The sequence below is a fragment of the Suncus etruscus genome, chromosome 15, assembly GCF_024139225.1.
Source record: "Suncus etruscus isolate mSunEtr1 chromosome 15, mSunEtr1.pri.cur, whole genome shotgun sequence".
NCBI classification, from domain to species: Eukaryota; Metazoa; Chordata; class Mammalia; order Eulipotyphla; family Soricidae; genus Suncus; species Suncus etruscus.
In genome coordinates, this window is record NC_064862.1 from 22989254 (window position 1) to 23006390 (window position 17137).

Genomic DNA, 17137 nt, shown 5'->3' on the forward strand with positions numbered 1-17137 from the left:
AACCAGAGATCAACCAGAGAGCATAATGACTGGTTCATTCTTGAAGAAGTGACAAGAAGTACCCGGAAGACTTTTACATGGTACAGGGGTTCAGGATCCAGTGCAAGATCATTGGCTAGACTCATCCAGTGCTAGCTCATTGGCTAGTGGGAGTTCCTAGACCTAGAGGAAGGGATTTTCAGGGACTCTGTGGACTTCTTTGTTTTGTTGTCTGTTTGGATAGAGAGGGAGACAATGATAATTGCTGGAGCAAAAAAGCAGAGTAACAGCATGCAGGTAAATTGGACCCAATTGGACCCAATTGAAAAGCTCTGGGTACAAACACAATGGAAGGAACATGGAAGTGGGATGGAAAGACAAAAATTATGTAGTTTTGAAACTTTGAGATATCTTCAATCCAAGTTCATTGGGACAAAGGAGACTATACGTAAATGGGGTCATAGGTATGGGGGGCATTTCCAGGGACAGAAATACCATATAGATGATTTCTCTTACATATTAATATTGTTTTGTTTCTGAAAGGTCAATAATTCTAGTAGAATCTGCCTGTTCTTGGAAGGGGACTTAGTTCTAGCTTATCTGAATGAGCAAAAAGGAAGTCATAGACCTCTCATTCTCATGTGTGAGAATCTCTTAAAAATTATTTTGGGGGTGTTTTGCTTTCCCTCTCACAGCTCCATGAACTTACTCTATCACTAAAGTTCTGTCTAGGTCTTTGGTCAACATCTTGAATTGTATCTCAAGAACTTTTGCTCTTCTTTGAGGTGGAAACTTTGGTCCAGGGTAAAGGGCCAAGTTGAAGGGGTTACTCGTCTGGGAAGATGCCTAGCAGGATCTCACTCACAGGAGCTTCCATGTTGGACTCTGGTCTATTAGGGAAGTCCTGTCCCGAAGCAGGATGCAGGATATTGATACCCCACAGCAAAGGGTATTGAGGTTGATGCCAGCAAAGGATGAGAGAAGGTTGGTTTATCAGGGTTCTGGTTAGGCAAAACCCCCAACAAGTATCTTATTCCCACAGGAAAACATGAAGAAAATTTGAGGGACAGAGCACTAGAGGGAGGGGCAAACATTTGAGATTACAATCCTTCTTCCCAGGCCTTTTAGGCACTTTCACCAGCTAAATAGGCACCCTGCACTTGGACCAGGATCAAGACAAGGCCATATTGCCAAGGGAACAGCCAGGGGTCACAAAAGTCTCCTCAAACTGAAAGCTGGGCCAGGCCAGTTGGTGATTACAAGGCAGTGAGGGGTGACTGGAATGGTGCAGAGAGATCTGTTGTGGCCAGATGGGAGACCCCATTAATTGGGAGGCTGGTAAAAAGTCCCTGAATTCTGGGTTTCCTTATATAGGCTTTCACAAGTCATTCTTGGTTGGGTTTGGGGTATTAACCTCTGGTTACTTCTTTTATCTTACCCTTTCAATATTTTTCTAATTTCATAAATAAGAACATATGGGGCCAGAGAGATAGCACAATGGTAGGGCATTTGCCTTGCATGCGGCCCATCCGGGACAGACCTAGGTTCAATTTCTGACATCCCACATGGTCCCCTGAGATTGCCAGGAGCGATTTCTGAGTGCAGAGCCAGGAGTAACCTCTGAGCACCGCAAGGTGTGACCCCAAAACAAAAACAAACAAACAAAAAGAAATAAGAACATAGAAATAGAAACTCCATCCTGATGAAATGCAGCAAATTTTTGCTTTGGGTTTGTGTGTCTTTCCTACGATGGCTGTTTGCATGCGCGCGTGTGTGTGTGTGTGTGTGTGTGTGTGTGTGTGTTTTGTGTGTGTGTGTGTGTGTGCAGTGCAGAAGGAATAGTAACAACCCTCAGCTCTATTCATCTTCTGTTCTCTCAGGTAAGAACTATCTCAAGTCCAAGTGTGAGCCAGCCTTCAAGCATCAGTCATGGTCAGTGACTCATGGTCCCCCTCATGACAGACAGTGTTTCCCCATATTAGTCCACCGACAAGAGATGACCACTCTGTCCCCATTGGGGTACCTCCTAAAAATGCCATTACAGACATTGCTGACTCAGAGATCTGACCTTAGACTCTGACCCATCCATGTGTCATACGATGCTACTGTCCCCAGCACCTCAGCTCACAGACCACCTGGCCTTCTCATCCTCCAGCTACCTCTGTGAGGAACTGGTGGGCAGGGCCCAGGCCCAAATCTCCACTACTCTGAGTCATAAACCTTGGATCTGAAGTGCTTCCAAGTCAACATTTCAGTTCTCAACTCCCATCCATAGGGACATAAAGGAAAGAAAAGAAAAGGGAGGCATAAAAGCAACTGAGAAACTCTTCCAACAACCCCACAACACACACACACATACAAACACACACTTCATATAAATAAATAAATAGATAAATAAATAGTTGAATACTGCTAATGGCAACTGAGAGTGAGACAGAAAGTCATCACATAAATAAATAAATACATAGAAATAAATAAAACAAATAAATAAAAGGTTTGCTAGGAGCCCTGGGCTACATGGCCCCATAGAATTGGGGGGTGGTACAGGTGAAATTTAGGCTTCTCCTTGTCATTTTCTGCAGGGTCTGTGTCTCCCAGGATTCTCTGTCTAGGAAGTAGGAGAGAGTTTGGACATGGAGGAGTTGTGTAAGGGGGAGAAGGGTATTTACAGGCACTGTACATGCTCTCCCAGGAGTACTGCCATTTGTCTCTGGTCACTGCTTGGGTATCTGGGAGTCTAGGCAGCTGGGGCTATGGGCAGGGTAGAAGGCCAGGCCCCGATAAAACTCAGGCCAGCCCTCTTTGCTTTTCTATGGAAGGGGAAGAACTTGGGGGTGAGGTGATGGGCAGAAGGAAGGTGTTGAAGGGACCATTTGCTTCATTGAAATGATATTTTTCCTTCTGCCTTAGGGCTGGGCCTGCTTGAGGCTCTATAGCCTAGCCCCCGCTTGCCCTCAGCCACAGTTTCCCTACTGGAAAAGTCCCCCCCCCCTTGCTCTCTTGCTCCTGGCCTGCCACCACTGGGGGAAAACGTACCCACCAGGCTCCAGAAAGCCAGGCAGTGGGTGAGGAAATGCCCAGGAGTTTATTTTAAGAAACTTCTCCCTCAGGGACTGCTGGGGATGGAGCAGCTGGTGGCCTTTGTGTGTCAGGGATCAACTTACCCTCTTCTCCCAGCCCTGTGGCAGGGGAAAGGTACGGGTGAGGGCAGAGATGAAGATGGGACCTGCCCAAGTTCCCAAGAGGCCTTAGAAGCCTGGGTGGGTGGGTCTGTGGGTGGGAATGGGGGCAATGAGTCCAAACTATGGAGCACCCAAACCTTTCTCCCATCCACCCCCTCAATTCCGCATTTGGGCCTGATTCCCCAAACATAACCAGCAGTGGCTCCATTCGGGTAAGATTCCTGAGAGGCAAAGTGGGGTGGCTGAGGCCTAAGGCGGGTAGGACTGGGCAGCTTGGGGAGGGTCCAGGTCACGGCAGTGTGGGCCGTGGCGGGAAAGGGGCAGGCAGGCGCCAGGCAGAAGGAGAGGCCAGACTGCCTGGCGCTGGGGTCTGGCAAGGGTTCCTGGCTCTGGGGACATTCAGCAGATGGTCTCGTGGAATCCTGTGGGTGCCAGTGAGTGGGACTGAAGCCCCAGCTGTCCACTCCTGGCCCCTGTGTCCTTTCTCTGGCTATGGCTGAGAGGTTCCACTTCGAGAACCTTTGGGGGGTTCCAGACCTTGAGGGGGGTTCCTCACTGACATAGTTTCCCACATTACACATAGTCTTCTAGCCTGAGTTCTGGCCTGTTTGTTCTCTCTCTCTCTCTCTCTCTCTCTCTCTCTCTCTCTCTCTCTCTCTCTCTCTCTCTTTCTCTCTCTCTCTCTCTCTCTCTCTCTCTCTCTCTCTCTCTCTCTCTCTCTCTCTCACACACACACACACACACACACACTCACACACCCTAAGCAGGGACTATGTCTCTGTTGTCTACACACACATACACACACACACACACACACACACACACACACACACACACACACACACACAGCCAGGGACTATGTCTCTGTTGTCCAGCTAGGCTGCCGATTGGGGTCTCAGCACCCTCTTCCTCTCGTGAGACCCGGGTGCTCCCCACACACTGCTGGTCCTCTCCCCTCCCCTATGCCAGGGGGTCTGAGATGAACCCCCAGCTGATGCTAGTAGCCATGGCTGTTCGCTGCAGCTCCATGAAGAGACTGAAGCGCCCCTACCCACCACCCCACCTCCAATTTCCTTTCCTCCTCTCCAGAAAGGCAGGAAGATCTGATTCCCCCTCCCCCCAAGTCCCACAGTGTCTGCTGTCCCCCAGGAGGAGGAGAAGGCCGGCCTGGTGGGTCCTCAGGGGGCACTGGGGGAGGATGGTTCAAGGATTAGCGCCCCATGCTGGAGTAACTGTCTTCGGAGCTGTAACTTCGGCTCCGGCTTTGGCTCCGGCTCTGGCTCCGGCTTCTGCTCCTGGAGGCTGCACTGGGGCTGCGGGAGCTGGAGCTGCTGCCTGAGCGGGTCCTGCTCCTGCTCCGGCTTCTGCTTCTGCTTCTGCTTCTGCTCCGGCTCCAGCTGCGACTCCAGCTGCGGATCCAGCTGCGGCTCCGGCTGCGGCTCCGGCTCCTGGAGTAGCTGAGACTGGGGGAGCGGCTGCTGCCCCCACTGTACCAGGAGCAGGCGCTGCTCAGGCCGCTGGATGAAGAGGGGCTGGGCCTATAATAGGGGATGGGGCGTTTCCGAGCACTGCAAGGGGAGTAAGACAGGAGAGAGAACCACAGTGAGGACCAGTTTCTTCCCAGCTCACTCCAGAGGGGCACCACCGTATCCGACCCAGGGAGACCTTCCACGTCCCCCAGCCCTTGGGCACAACATTTCCCCCCTTTTCCTTCCCTCTGGCAGTGTTGTCATCATCTAGGAAGATGTGTCTGTGCTCAGTTGCTGGTGAGTTTTGCAAAAAGTGACCATCTCAGCAGTAGAACTAATTTTAATTGGGGGTTTTGCGTTGCTCTTTTTTTTTTTCCCCACTAAACCCTACTATTTATGCCAAGAAACTGGTTTTCTTGTGAACTATAGTGTTCCCATTTCTGTTTAAAAGAAATGTATGATTCTTAAAAAAAAAAAAAAGAAGAAGAAGAAGGTGGTGTCTAGATTTAAAGAGGGGCAGGAAAAATAGTCCAGTTTAGGAACAGACAACAGCAAGACTAGAGGCAGCCCAGGGGACACTGAGTGGACTCCTGAAGGTGGATTCTATGGAGCTGAGCAAGAAACCTGAGTGTCTTTGAAACGCTCTTGAGTGATTGGTTGATTGTGTTTTGGGCCACACCCGATGGCACTCAGGGGTTCTTCCTGGCTCTGTGCTCAGAAATCGCTTCCAGTAGGATTTGGGGACCAAATGGGGATCGAGCCCAGGTTTGTCCTGGGTTGGCCATGTGCAAGGCAAAAGCCCTATCACTGTGCTATCATTCTGGCCCCTTAAACACTCTTTATCTCAGTCTTCCCCTGGTAGATCCTCAAGATACTTTTGGCTTCCTGCATTTTGAGGAGATCTGTAGAAAAGAACACTTGCTTTCTGCTGAAAAAGCAAGGCCTCGCCTCTCGCCTATTACTCTCTGGATTTACATGCTTTCCCCTCTAGGCCATTGCCTGGAGCTCAGCCATACACCTCTCTTTCCTTGTGGTTCTCGGGCCAAGCAGCCGAGACGCTGGTCCCGAAGACCTGGAGGATGCCATCCTCCCACTATCAGAGCCCTCCCCGCTTGCAGGTGTGAGAAGTTTTATGCACATAGAACTTTCTCTCTATGAGGGCTTTTCTCCCTGTAGAACTTACTGGCACAGGGCTCTCTTCTGCCTGTCTTGGTCATTCTTTCCAGATACTGGCCAGTTGGCCTTAAACTTACAAAGCATGCCCACCCTTCTTTGCCACCCTCACCATACTCATGTATGGAGTTACTTTCTCCACTGTGGCATGGGGCGAAAATGGAAGTTCTGGTAGGGATAGAACCCTTCCCAGGCCACCTGCAAAGTGGCATCACTAAAGTTCCACTCCAAATCCAGGACTCTGCCCCGGGGGGAAACGGCACCCGTCTTAGTCTGAACCATCCTGTTTGCCCTCTTCCATCCTCGATACAGGGTATAATTACATGAGTCTTTTCAAGCTGGCATCTCCCAACATGTGGGTCTGAGGGCGGAGGTCTGTCTGCCAGTCTGCCAGTCCACAGGCAAAGATCAACCTTCTTGCCTCAGCCTCAGCTTTGTGACAGGACCCAGAGGTACCTCCCAGGTGCAGAGAGCATCCTCAGGCTCAGGAGGCAGGATTTCCAGAGACCACACCTACCAAGCCACCTGGCCACGCCCATTGACTATAGCCACACCCACTGAGCAGTGGTTTAAAGGCTACACCCTCTGTGCATAGTGGCCATACCCACTGTCCATAGCCACACTGCTGGCCAGTGGTCTAAAGACTACACCCACGTTCCATTACCACGCCCATTGTCCATAGCCATGCCCACTTTTCATAGCCACGCCCACTGCCCAGTATTCATAAGGCCATGCCCACTTACCATAGCCACACACATTCATCATAGCCAAGCCCACTGACCTTAGCCACACCCACCCTCAGAGGACACGTGCCACTTGAGCCCAGGCAGGTGGGGCTGGAGGTCTGGGAGCCACCTAGGCCCAGCCTGGCCTCACCTGGTGATCCTTCTTGCCTCCAGGTGGCTGGGCGAGTCCCTCCTGCGCTTCCTCAGGGGCGAGTAGGACCTCCGTCTCCGCCTCGCACGATCCCGCTGCTGCGAGTCCTCTCCGGGCTTGGGGTCCCGCTCCCTGGGTGGGGGGCTGGGGTTACTGGGGGGGCCCAGGTAGAATCTGGGGAAGGGCTCAGCCTCCCTCCCTCCCTCTCTCCCTCCCAGGATGTAAGGAGGAGAATTCAGGCTCCATTAGTGATGTCTGACCTAGACACAGCAAGGGTAGTATATTTCCTCCCATATTTCCTTTCATTTTCCTTCCTTCCTTCCTTCCTTCCTTCCTTCCTTCCTTCCTTCCTTCCTTCCTTCCTTCCTTCCTTCCTTCCTTCCTTCCTTCCTTCCTTCCTTCCTTCCTTCCTTCCTTCCTTCCTTCCTTCCTTCCTTCCTTCCTTCTTTCTTTCCTTCCTCCCTCCCTCCCACCTTCCCTCCCAGGATCTAAGGGGGAGAATTCAGGCTCCATTAGTGATGTCTGACCTAGACACAGCAAGGGTAGTATATTTCCTCCCATATTTCCTTTCATTTTCCTTCCTTCCTTCCTTCCTTCCTTCCTTCCTTCCTTCCTCCCTCCCTCCCTCCTTCCCTCCCTCCCTCCCTCCCTCCCTCTCTTCCTCCCTCCCTCCCTCCCAGGATCTAAGGGGGAGAATTCAGTCTCCATTAGTGATGTCTGACCTAGACACAGCAAGGGTAGTATATTTCCTCCCATATTTCCTTTCATTTTCCTTCCTTCCTTCCTTCCTTCCTTCCTTCCTTCCTTCCTTCCTTCCTTCCTTCCTTCCTTCCTTCCTTCCTTCCTTCCTTCCTTCCTTCCTTCCTTCCTTCCTTCCTTCCTCCCTCCCTCCTTTTCTTCCTAGCCTACCCTCCATCTTAGTGCTTTTCACCACCCCCAGCAGGAGTTGGGGTATTAATGAGGCCCCATGGGGTAGGTTTTTGGGGATGAGCCTATACAGGAGATTCAGCATCAGGATAATACTGGAAATGTAATACAGGCCTGGTGCCCAAGATGGGGACTTTGAATATTGGGTGAAGGCAACCTGAGAAGAATAATGAGGCCTAGGAAGTGAGTCCTGGGAGTTGGCTGGAGGAGTGTTTGGGGTGGAGACCTTAGGGTGCCAGGAGGCATCTGGGGTGACCTCACTGGCACACAGAATACAAGGAAGAGAGCTGCTAGAAGGGGGTCACCTCCTCCCCAATTTTGGCTTTACTGAACCTACAGATAGGGCCAGGCCTTGGGCAGAGAGTTGGGGGCCAGAGAGCCAGGGTAGTCGTAGGAGCAGTGGGTGCGACCTGTACCTGCTGGGGCTGTAGCGGGAGTAGCTGGGGCTGCGGCGGGACCTGGAGCTTCTGCTGGGTGGGCTCCTCTTGCCAGACTTGGAGGAATAGCTGGGAGAGCGGGAGTAGGACCTAGAGAAGAGGAAACAGCCCCCAGAAGCATGCTAAGCTCTGCCAGAAAGATTTGTCCCTGAATCCTTTTACTCAGTGACCCACTTCAAGGGCTCCTTTTTAGAGCAGCCAGTGTGGAGAAGCAAACCCTCAATGGACAATGAAATAGCTTCCTTTTACAGGCTTCTTACTATCATGGTCACTTATTAACTATATCAATTTGGACCATGATTTCACTTTTCAGGATCTTTGTTTTCTCACCTGAAAGATAGGGGTTAATAACAGTATTTATCATAGAGTTGCAAATTAACAATAAATTAGATGAAATTACATAGCATAGTGCCCAGAGTCAGCACACAGGGAAGGCTAGCTATAATTAGCTATGATTATAGCTGGACATTCATTTTTTGCATGTATTATTTATATTCTCTCTACATCCTACGGTTAGGTATCAATCCCATTCTAGACAACAGAAATGGAGGCAGAGAGGGGATGTCATATGTCCAAGGTAAGAGATTTGAATCTACATCTTTCGGCTACAAAGTGTTCATTTTTAATTAATTAATTAATTTTGTTTTTTTGGACCACACCCGTTTGATGCTCACGGGTTACTCCTGGCTAAGTGCTCAGAAATCACCCCTGGCTTGGGGGGACCATATGGGACGCTGGGGGATTGAACCACAGTCCTTTCTTGGCTAGCCTTGCAAGGCAGACACCTTACCTCTAGCACCACCTCTCCAGCTCCTATAAAGTGTTCTTGACTTCTGCAAGATTGTATTGTTTTATACCTAAATTAAAAAGCTCCTGTTTTTGTCCCTTGTTGCTCTAACCTCCCTCCTTTTTCTCGGATACTCCACCAGTCTTCCTAGAGTATCTGACTTCCTTTCTCATCTCCTCAAAGTCAGCTTTTCTAATAATTTTATCACTTATGCTGCTGATGATTGGCTAGAGCCAAGAATAATGACACAACTATGTTTGTGTTCAGTGGGGAATAGTATTCTGATGGGTTAGCAATGTCTGGTCTAGTCACAGGAAGGGTTTTCAGAGACAGTATCATGTAGTATTCTGCTTTCCAAACAGAAACAAGGAAGTTTTGGCTTAAAAAAAATTAGGAAAGGAGCCTTGCTCTGCCTTGCCCTTTCTAGATGTTTCTTAGTGCCCTCCTGCTTTCTTTTTTTGTTTGTTTTTTGTTTTGTTTTTGTTTGGGGGTCACATTTATGGGTGCTCAGGTTGTTACTCCTGGCTCTTTGCTCAGAACTTGCCCTGGTAGGCTCGGGGAACTATATGGGACACCGGGAATTGAACCACCAAACCACAGTCCGTCCTGAACTGGCCGCAAGGCAAATGACCTACTGCTGTGCTATCTCTCCAGCCCATCCTTCCTGCTTTCTTGAAGTGATCATAATAGCCTTATATAACCTCTGGGACATAATAACCTCTGAGAGTCTGCTTACATACTATCCAAAATGATATAAAAAGTATGGGCAAGGAATATCTTGACCATCTCAGTGGGCTGGGAAAGTGTCCAGCTATGGGACCTGGAGAATTTGCTCTTGCCAACAAGCTCTTTGGTGATGACTGATAAAACACTATAAGAAAGAGTCAGGAAGTTGCTTTGTCTGCTTCTTTCTGGGTCCTTTACTCAAGGGGAAACAGGTGCCTTAGAATCTCTATTGGCCAAACGAATCAATGCAGATCAAGGGTTTTTATGGGATCTGTTTAAAGCAGTGTTTTTCAACCTTTTTGTTAAAAGGCACACTTTTTTTCATGAAAAAAATTATGAGGTACACCACCATTAGAAAATGTTAAAAAAAATTAACTCTGTGCCTATATTGGCTATATATAAAGTAATTCTCTTGAATAGGAATCAAATAAACACAAAGAAATTATTTTTTATAATTACTTTATTGTGAAAAAAAATCTACGATCAATCTATTTGTGAGCCGAAGCCACATATTACGGATGAAATTGGAATTTTTCCCATGGCACACCAGACAATATCTCACGGCACACTAGTGTGCCGTGGCACAGTGGTTGAAAAATGCTAGTTTAAAGTACTAGGCCTTAGGGCCAGAGAGATAGCACAGCAGTAGGATGTTTGCCTTGCATGCGGCTGGCCTAGAACAGACCTGGGTTCGAGCCACAGTGTCCCATATGATCCCTCAAAGCCAGGGGCGATTTCTGAGTGCAGAGCCAAGAGTAACTTCTGAGTGTCACCAGGAGTCGCCCAAAAACCAAACCAAAACAAAATTATTAAAGTACTAGGCCTAATTTCTGAATGTAAGGCAAGATGCAGCCTATTCTTGAACAGGATATTAAGTGTCCAGGATGTAACTAAGGACTAGATAATGCATAACAACTCTATCATGACACTACCCTGTGCAACAGGAAAATGGTGGGCCCAAGTTTTGTAAATTTAGGCTTCTGGTTGGATTTTTCCATCTAAGATATAGTAGACAATTGTCTAGTCTTTTTTTTTTTTTTTTTTTTTGGTTTTTGGGCCACACCCGTTTGACGCTCAGGGTTTACTCCTGGCTATGTGCTCAGAAATCGCCCCTGGCTTGGGGTGACCATATGGGACGCCAGGGGATCGAACCGCGGTCCTTCCTTGGCTAGCGCTTGCAAGGCAGACACCTTACCTCCAGCGCCACCTACCCGGCCCCAGACAATTGTCTAGTCTTTAAAAAAAAAATTGTACCTCTCTGAGTGTATCTTCACAAATTAGGATTTAGGAACAGCCAGGTAACTCAGAAATATCCTAAGATTCTAGGCTATGTCAAGTTCGAGTCACACTACAGATTTAAATTTGTGTCAGGGTGCCCACAGCAGTTTCTAATTTGTCTGACACTTTTTTGAGCTTCTCTAGATTTTAGTGGGAAGAACAAAACTGGATTTTCTCTGATATTGGGACATCCAGACTGGACAAAGTCTCAGAAGAGAAGATACAATCTGTATTTACTGATTCCTACATATCTCAGATTATGAGAGACCAGGAGGATTATGACATAAAATCTGCCCTCCAAAAGTTTTCAGTCTGCTGGGGGAAACAAAAGAAGTAGCAAAGAAAATGATGCAGGTGTTTATTTAAAGTTTTATATAACTGTGGGACGACTTAACAGTAACTAAAGGGCATTGATGAATAGTAATGGCATATTTTTGATATTTCCAGCATAACTCCTGACTAAAGTGGATCTTTCAGTAAGTTATTGCTGAATGGGTGAACAATGACACTATAGGTTCCAGGCTAGTAGGATAAAGTGAAAAATAAAAGAAAATGTAATACATTTTGAAATAAAAAAAATGGAATTTTAAAAAGTGCAACACAGGAAAAATCCCAATTAAAGACCAATAATTAGTGATTGTGGGCAAGGTTGTAAAGCAGAATGTTACCACAAATCAAACATTAATATAAATAACCTCAGAAAAAAAAAACATGCTCTCAGACACTTTAAAAGGATGTGGGATTTCCATCTCTACCACATGGCAGAATAATCTCTTTTCTGTGGCACCATCTTAGTCTTTTCACAGAAACTTAAGAGGTCATTGCTTTCTGAGCAATAATGTCAATGCTCACCTTTTTAGTGGTTTATATTGTGACAATTAATGGAACAATTTCCCATTTTACTTTTTTTGTGCCAGGAAGCTTGAAGTCATCTTTGCCTATGTAGAATGGTAGAACTGCCTTTGGGATAGAATTGAATTCAATTTTGTTTTATTCCAATTTGCTCTTCAGTTATATTACTTGTGGAATATTTTTCAGCTACTTTTGTCTGATCTTGTAGTCATTAATGAGACAACTAATATTTGCTTATATGGCTGCAAGAACCAAACCATGGAGCTGCTACTGGTATTTCCTAATTGTAGAGGGATGTGAATTCCATGCAATCATAGGTTGATTAGACTTAACAAAATATTCCAATTCCTGAGATATTAATTCTGCCTGTACATTCTTCTGCATTATTATTCCATATGACAAAAATCAGGCATTACCCAATGATTGTTTTTAAAAAAAATGTCTCACTAGGACGAAGTGATAGCACAGCAGGTAGGGCATTTGCCATGTATGTGTCTGAGCCAACTTTGATCCCGACATCCCATATGGTTTCCCCAGCTCCACTATAATTAATTTCTGAATCAGAGCCAGGGTAACCCCTGAGTATCACAGGATGTAGCCGAAAAGGTCAAACTGTGCAAAAGTGAACACAGTTCTGCTTCTATCCATGCCTTCTGCACTGTGAAAAATGCAAGGAGAGGGCCCGGAGAGATAGCACAGCGGCATTTGCCTTGCAAGCAACCGATCCAGGACCAAAGGTGGTTGGTTTGAATCCCGGAGTCCCATATGGTCCCCCGTGCCTGCCAGGAGCTATTTCTGAGCAGACAGCCAGGAGTAACCCCTGAGCACTGCCGGGTGTGGCCCCAAAACAAAACAAAACAAAACAAAACAAAACAAAAAAGAAAAATGCAAGGAGAACCCCTTGCATTGAGGGTGATTCATTGTGAGGTGCTAAAAGAATGGCAGGAAAGATGTCATGTCTATTCTAGGTCTAAGTTATAAAAGCTACGTATGACAGCTTTCTTTTTCTTAGAAGTCCTGCCCTCATCATAATAACAAACCTCAAAAAAAAAAAAAACTTCTGGAACGTGAGAGACCACATAGCACAAATGAGTCAGAAGGGATGGTCTCAACCAAATCAGCCACCTCCCAGCTAGACTGGCAACCGATGGCAAATATGATTGTCAGCCCCAGTGAGACTTGAAGAACCACCAGGCTGAGCTCAGCCTACAGCATTGTGAGTTGAGTAAATAGCAATTATTTAAGGATGCCAAGTTTGGAGGCAATTCTGGTATGTAACAGAGGTTAATGGATTTACACATGCTCATCATATGCCAAGAGGAATAAAAAGGCTATTCATTACATTCCAAGTACAGAGCTAAGTGCATCATAACTTAGAACAATCTTTAGGGTAGTGTTATTATTGCTTTTTTTTTTTTTTGGTAGATGAGGATCCTGAGATTCAGAGAGAGATTAGTTGATACACAACCAAATTGGGGTGGGGGTGGTAGAAAGTATCTTCAAACTCAAGTCTGTGACTCCTCATCCCACCTGGGGCAAAGGGCATTTCCAATGATCTTAACTATTTCCCTATGGAGGAAAAGCTCAAAACTGCACTCACCTTTTTCCAGAGGAGGTGGATCTGCTCCGGGTGTACCTGGGGGAGGCTCTGGGCTTGGGGGATCTGGAGGAGTGGCTGGATGAGTGGGTGCTGGCATAGGAGGAGCTACGGGAGTACCCTTCCAGTTGGGAGCCCCTGGTTGTGGACCGGACCACAGTGGACTTCTTCACCTCCTCACATTCCAGACAGGGCGACTGCAACCTTCTGTTGGGGTTTGGGGAAGGAAAAGGTGTGTTAGCAGTGGGTAGCTGACTGAGCTATCTCAAGATGGAGCTTGTCAGTCTTAGCTAAGCTGTGAAGTCTGGTTCCATGGCACTGGGCCTGGGAATGAAAGGGGAAAGTCATGTGAAATCACTGGTGAGCTATTTATTCCCTTTGAAGTATTTTTTTTCAGCTATTTCTATTTTTTTTTTTTCTGAAAAGAGGCTTAGCTGTTTTTTTTTTTTTTTTTTTTTCAAATCACCTCTCAATACAATTTCTAAGAGGGTTGGTGGGGCTAGTGTTCAGAATCTTGAGGAAGCAAATGGAAATGGAAAGAAACACATCAGTTGTTTTGTGTTTGTTTTGTCTCTCTTAGCTCTATCTTATTTGCTGTTTTATTGAAGTCATATTGGTTTATAAAACTACCTGATTCTGGTATCCAAGTTCATACATCTTCAGAATATGTGCTATCATACTTCAGCTACTACCAAAATTCCTCTACTTCCTCTGTCCCTTAGTCTGTTGAGTCCTTCTTCTCACCCCCCTCCCACAACACATAACACAGTCCTGTGATTAAAAGGTTGCTCCCATTGGTTTTATCTATCCCTTTGCTTTACATCTCTATGTTCCTCCTGTGAGGGAGCTCTCAGATAGTTGTCTTTTTCATAATTTTATCTTTAATGTTTTAATTTTAATTAAAAATTACACTTCAATTAAAAAGTTTTGGGTCATACTCAGTAGTGCTCAAGGCACTACTGGATCACTTAATCAGGGATCACTCCTAGTGGTGCTTAGAAAACCATATGAGGTGTGAAGATCAGCAACATGCAAGGCAAGCGCCCTACCCATTGTACTATCATTTTGGTCCCAATCTACTTTTTGAATTAAGTATTTTTACTAGTGCCTTTTAATCAGGATAAGAGAAATGAAATTTCTACTTTAAGTGTATTCCCTTCCCCCTCTTCTTTTTTTTTTTCCACACCCATTTGATGCTCAGGAGTTACTCCTGGCTAAGCGCCCAGAAATCGCCCCTGGCTTGGGGGGGACCATATGGGATGCCGGGGGATCGAACCACGGTCCTTCCTTGGCTAGTGCTTGCAAGGCAGACACCTTACCTCTAGCACCACCTCATCGGCCCCTCCTTTCCTCCTTTTTTTAATAGAAAATTTTTTTATCTTTGTGGATCAAGGGGGTGACCTAATCATCTCTTTAGGACAGGAAAACTGTAAAGGAATCAGGTAAAGACTTGTTCAAAACTATCCAAAGTACTTGGTCCTAGTTCTGCACTCCTGCCAAGAATCTGCAGAACCAATTGGTTCTCAGGACATGTTCCTTAGAGTCAAGGGTTAAGCTGAAATCATGTGAAATTGATTTCCCGGTTCATTGTAGCCAGACCCCCTGTGCCTCCTTCTAGTCTCAACTTTTGCAGAATGACTCAGTCATCATGAACCATTTTTTTCTACATGAGATCCTTGTCCTCGCCTTGTCTCTGGGCCTTAGAACATCCCCACTGCATGGAACCTTCTCCTTCTCCCTGACAGCTCTACTCTGGGTTCAGGCGTTGGCTCAATTCAACCTGACCTTTTGGTGAAGCCTTCCTTGACCCGCTCTTCTGTCTAGTAGGTGACTGCCACAGCTCTATACCGTCTCCTCATCACTAGTGAGTTTACTTGTTTCTATAAAGACTCTTCCTCCCTTTGGCACTGGTGTGACAAGACTCTGCACACAGTGTTCCAGAAGTTAGTCCCAAGCCTGAAATGCCTATTCTAGGTAAAGCTCCAGAGTGGACATTTTGAGCGTATGGATTCTATACAAGTATCTCAATAAGACCTTCTCAAACCTTATGAAGCCAGTTCTGTTCTTATCTCTGTCTGCGAGAGAAGATTTAAAAGGGGAAAAGGTTTATGAAGGCCACCCAGAGTCTCAAATCTTGAACTACCCAGCTCCAAACCTATTCCCCCTCTATCTCACCCAACTCCAGAATTGGGGGTCCCCTGATGGAGATGTTGTCTCTCTCCCACCCAGATCTTTGCTTCTAGCTGATATGATTTCAAGATTGTCTCTATTTCAAAGTAAAAGGCTGAGTCTCAATGATTTAGTGTGGGTGTCCACGTGGATCCAATTAAGCAGGCAACGGCAGAATTCATCCAGGCTTTCCTACAGAGACAAATCTATGTTTAAATTCTAGTACTGTCCCTTATTAACTTAGCTACTTAATGATTTTGACCCTCAGTTCCCCCCCCCCAGCTAAAACAACAAAAAAGAAGGAAGGGTTACCATGGGGTTATCACTATGTCATAACGTTTTGATGAGGAGGTAAAGAAAATTATGCACAGTAGGCACTTGACTTGGAGCCTTGCAGAGAATAAAAGATTCAGCAAATACCAGCCACCATGACAGTTGCTATTGCTATGGCTCTTCTAAATTTCCTGAGTTAAGGCACTGCAGAAAATCAGTAGCTGTGTGTCCTCTCTCTCCCAGCTGGGGACTTCACTGCTCATTCCCAGTGGCACTGACATTTGCTCTGACCTAGTCCTGACTCCCCAGCCAAGCTTGGGTGTGAACAGAGACAGGGATGTCCTGGGACAAGCAAATGGGGCCCAGGGCTGACCTGAAAATGCCAAGCTATTTGGCTAGTACTGGAAGAGGCTTTGCATTGGGGACAAAGGGTGCCCTGTCCTAGAAGAAGCTATTAAGAGCGATGAAGCTTAAGGCTTTAGCTAGCTGAGGACTATATTGGCCACTGCAAACAGAAGCTACTGAAAACGGAAGATTTAAGCCTGGTAGAGCACACCAGCCCCACTTCCATCTTTGCTTCTAGTCTTTTCCAAGTGAAACAGACTAAAAGGGCCATGTCGTTTTGTATTTGGAACACCAAGCCAAGGCTGTGCAGGAAGAAAGATTGCTAATTGAATGATCTCTACATGGTGAGTGATCAGTGAACTTACTTAGCGGTCACTGTGACAGTAACTCAATGATGGGCATTTGACTTTGGTTTCCTTTAGTTTTCTTGATAAAGAATTGCAAATGACTCCTAAGAAACTCTGTGGAAGGTTTTTTTTTTGGGGGGGTCAGAAAACCACATGGACAGAGGGCAAGTTTGAGAATGGGCAACAAAGTCGAGTTTTATTGACTCGTCTATGTCTGTATGCATATATGACTTCAAATATACATATACCCTTAGCTTTTAGACTTATGACCCTTGAACAACATGGTTTTTGAGCTATATGGATCCACTTTGGTGTGAATTCATCTCCACAAAAGCAGCAAGTCCTCCAGGTCCATTGCTTCTATTTTCATGGAGCCTAGCAAGGTGGGTAAGTTGACCATGAAAGACTGAGACACCAAGTCATAGATTTCAGATGAAGGAGTTCTGAAATCAGTCCCTGGTGAATACCAAAGGGTCATCAGGGAGCTACATTTTGGAGGAATTTTTTGGGGAGCACATCCAGTGGTGATCAAGGGTTACTCCTGGCTCTATGCTCAGGGGTCATTCCTGGCAGTACTTGAGAGACCATACGGGATGTTGGGAATTGAACTTGGGTTGGCTGCATGCAAGCCAAATGCCTTACCTGCTGTGCTATTACTCTGACCCTCTATGTAAATTTTTAGTTTTGTTTTCCACTGCTCGATTTTATGGTACCATCATT

At 46.4% G+C, this 17137-nt stretch overlaps 1 protein-coding gene across 1 annotated transcript in view; it reads right to left on the reverse strand.

Annotated features, from left to right (window-relative positions):
- Positions 1-4279: 4279 nt before the first annotated feature.
- Positions 4280-17137, reverse strand: part of SRRM4 (serine/arginine repetitive matrix 4) — a 155634-nt gene continuing 142776 nt past the window's right edge. Inside the window, exons 10-13 of the mRNA XM_049788805.1 lie at positions 13287-13490; positions 8023-8133; positions 6680-6811; positions 4280-4729 (exon numbers count right to left, since the gene is read on the reverse strand). Coding sequence (XP_049644762.1) covers positions 4372-4729; positions 6680-6811; positions 8023-8133; positions 13287-13490 — 805 coding nt within the window. The 3' untranslated portion in view covers positions 4280-4371. The remainder of the gene's footprint in view (positions 4730-6679; positions 6812-8022; positions 8134-13286; positions 13491-17137) is intronic.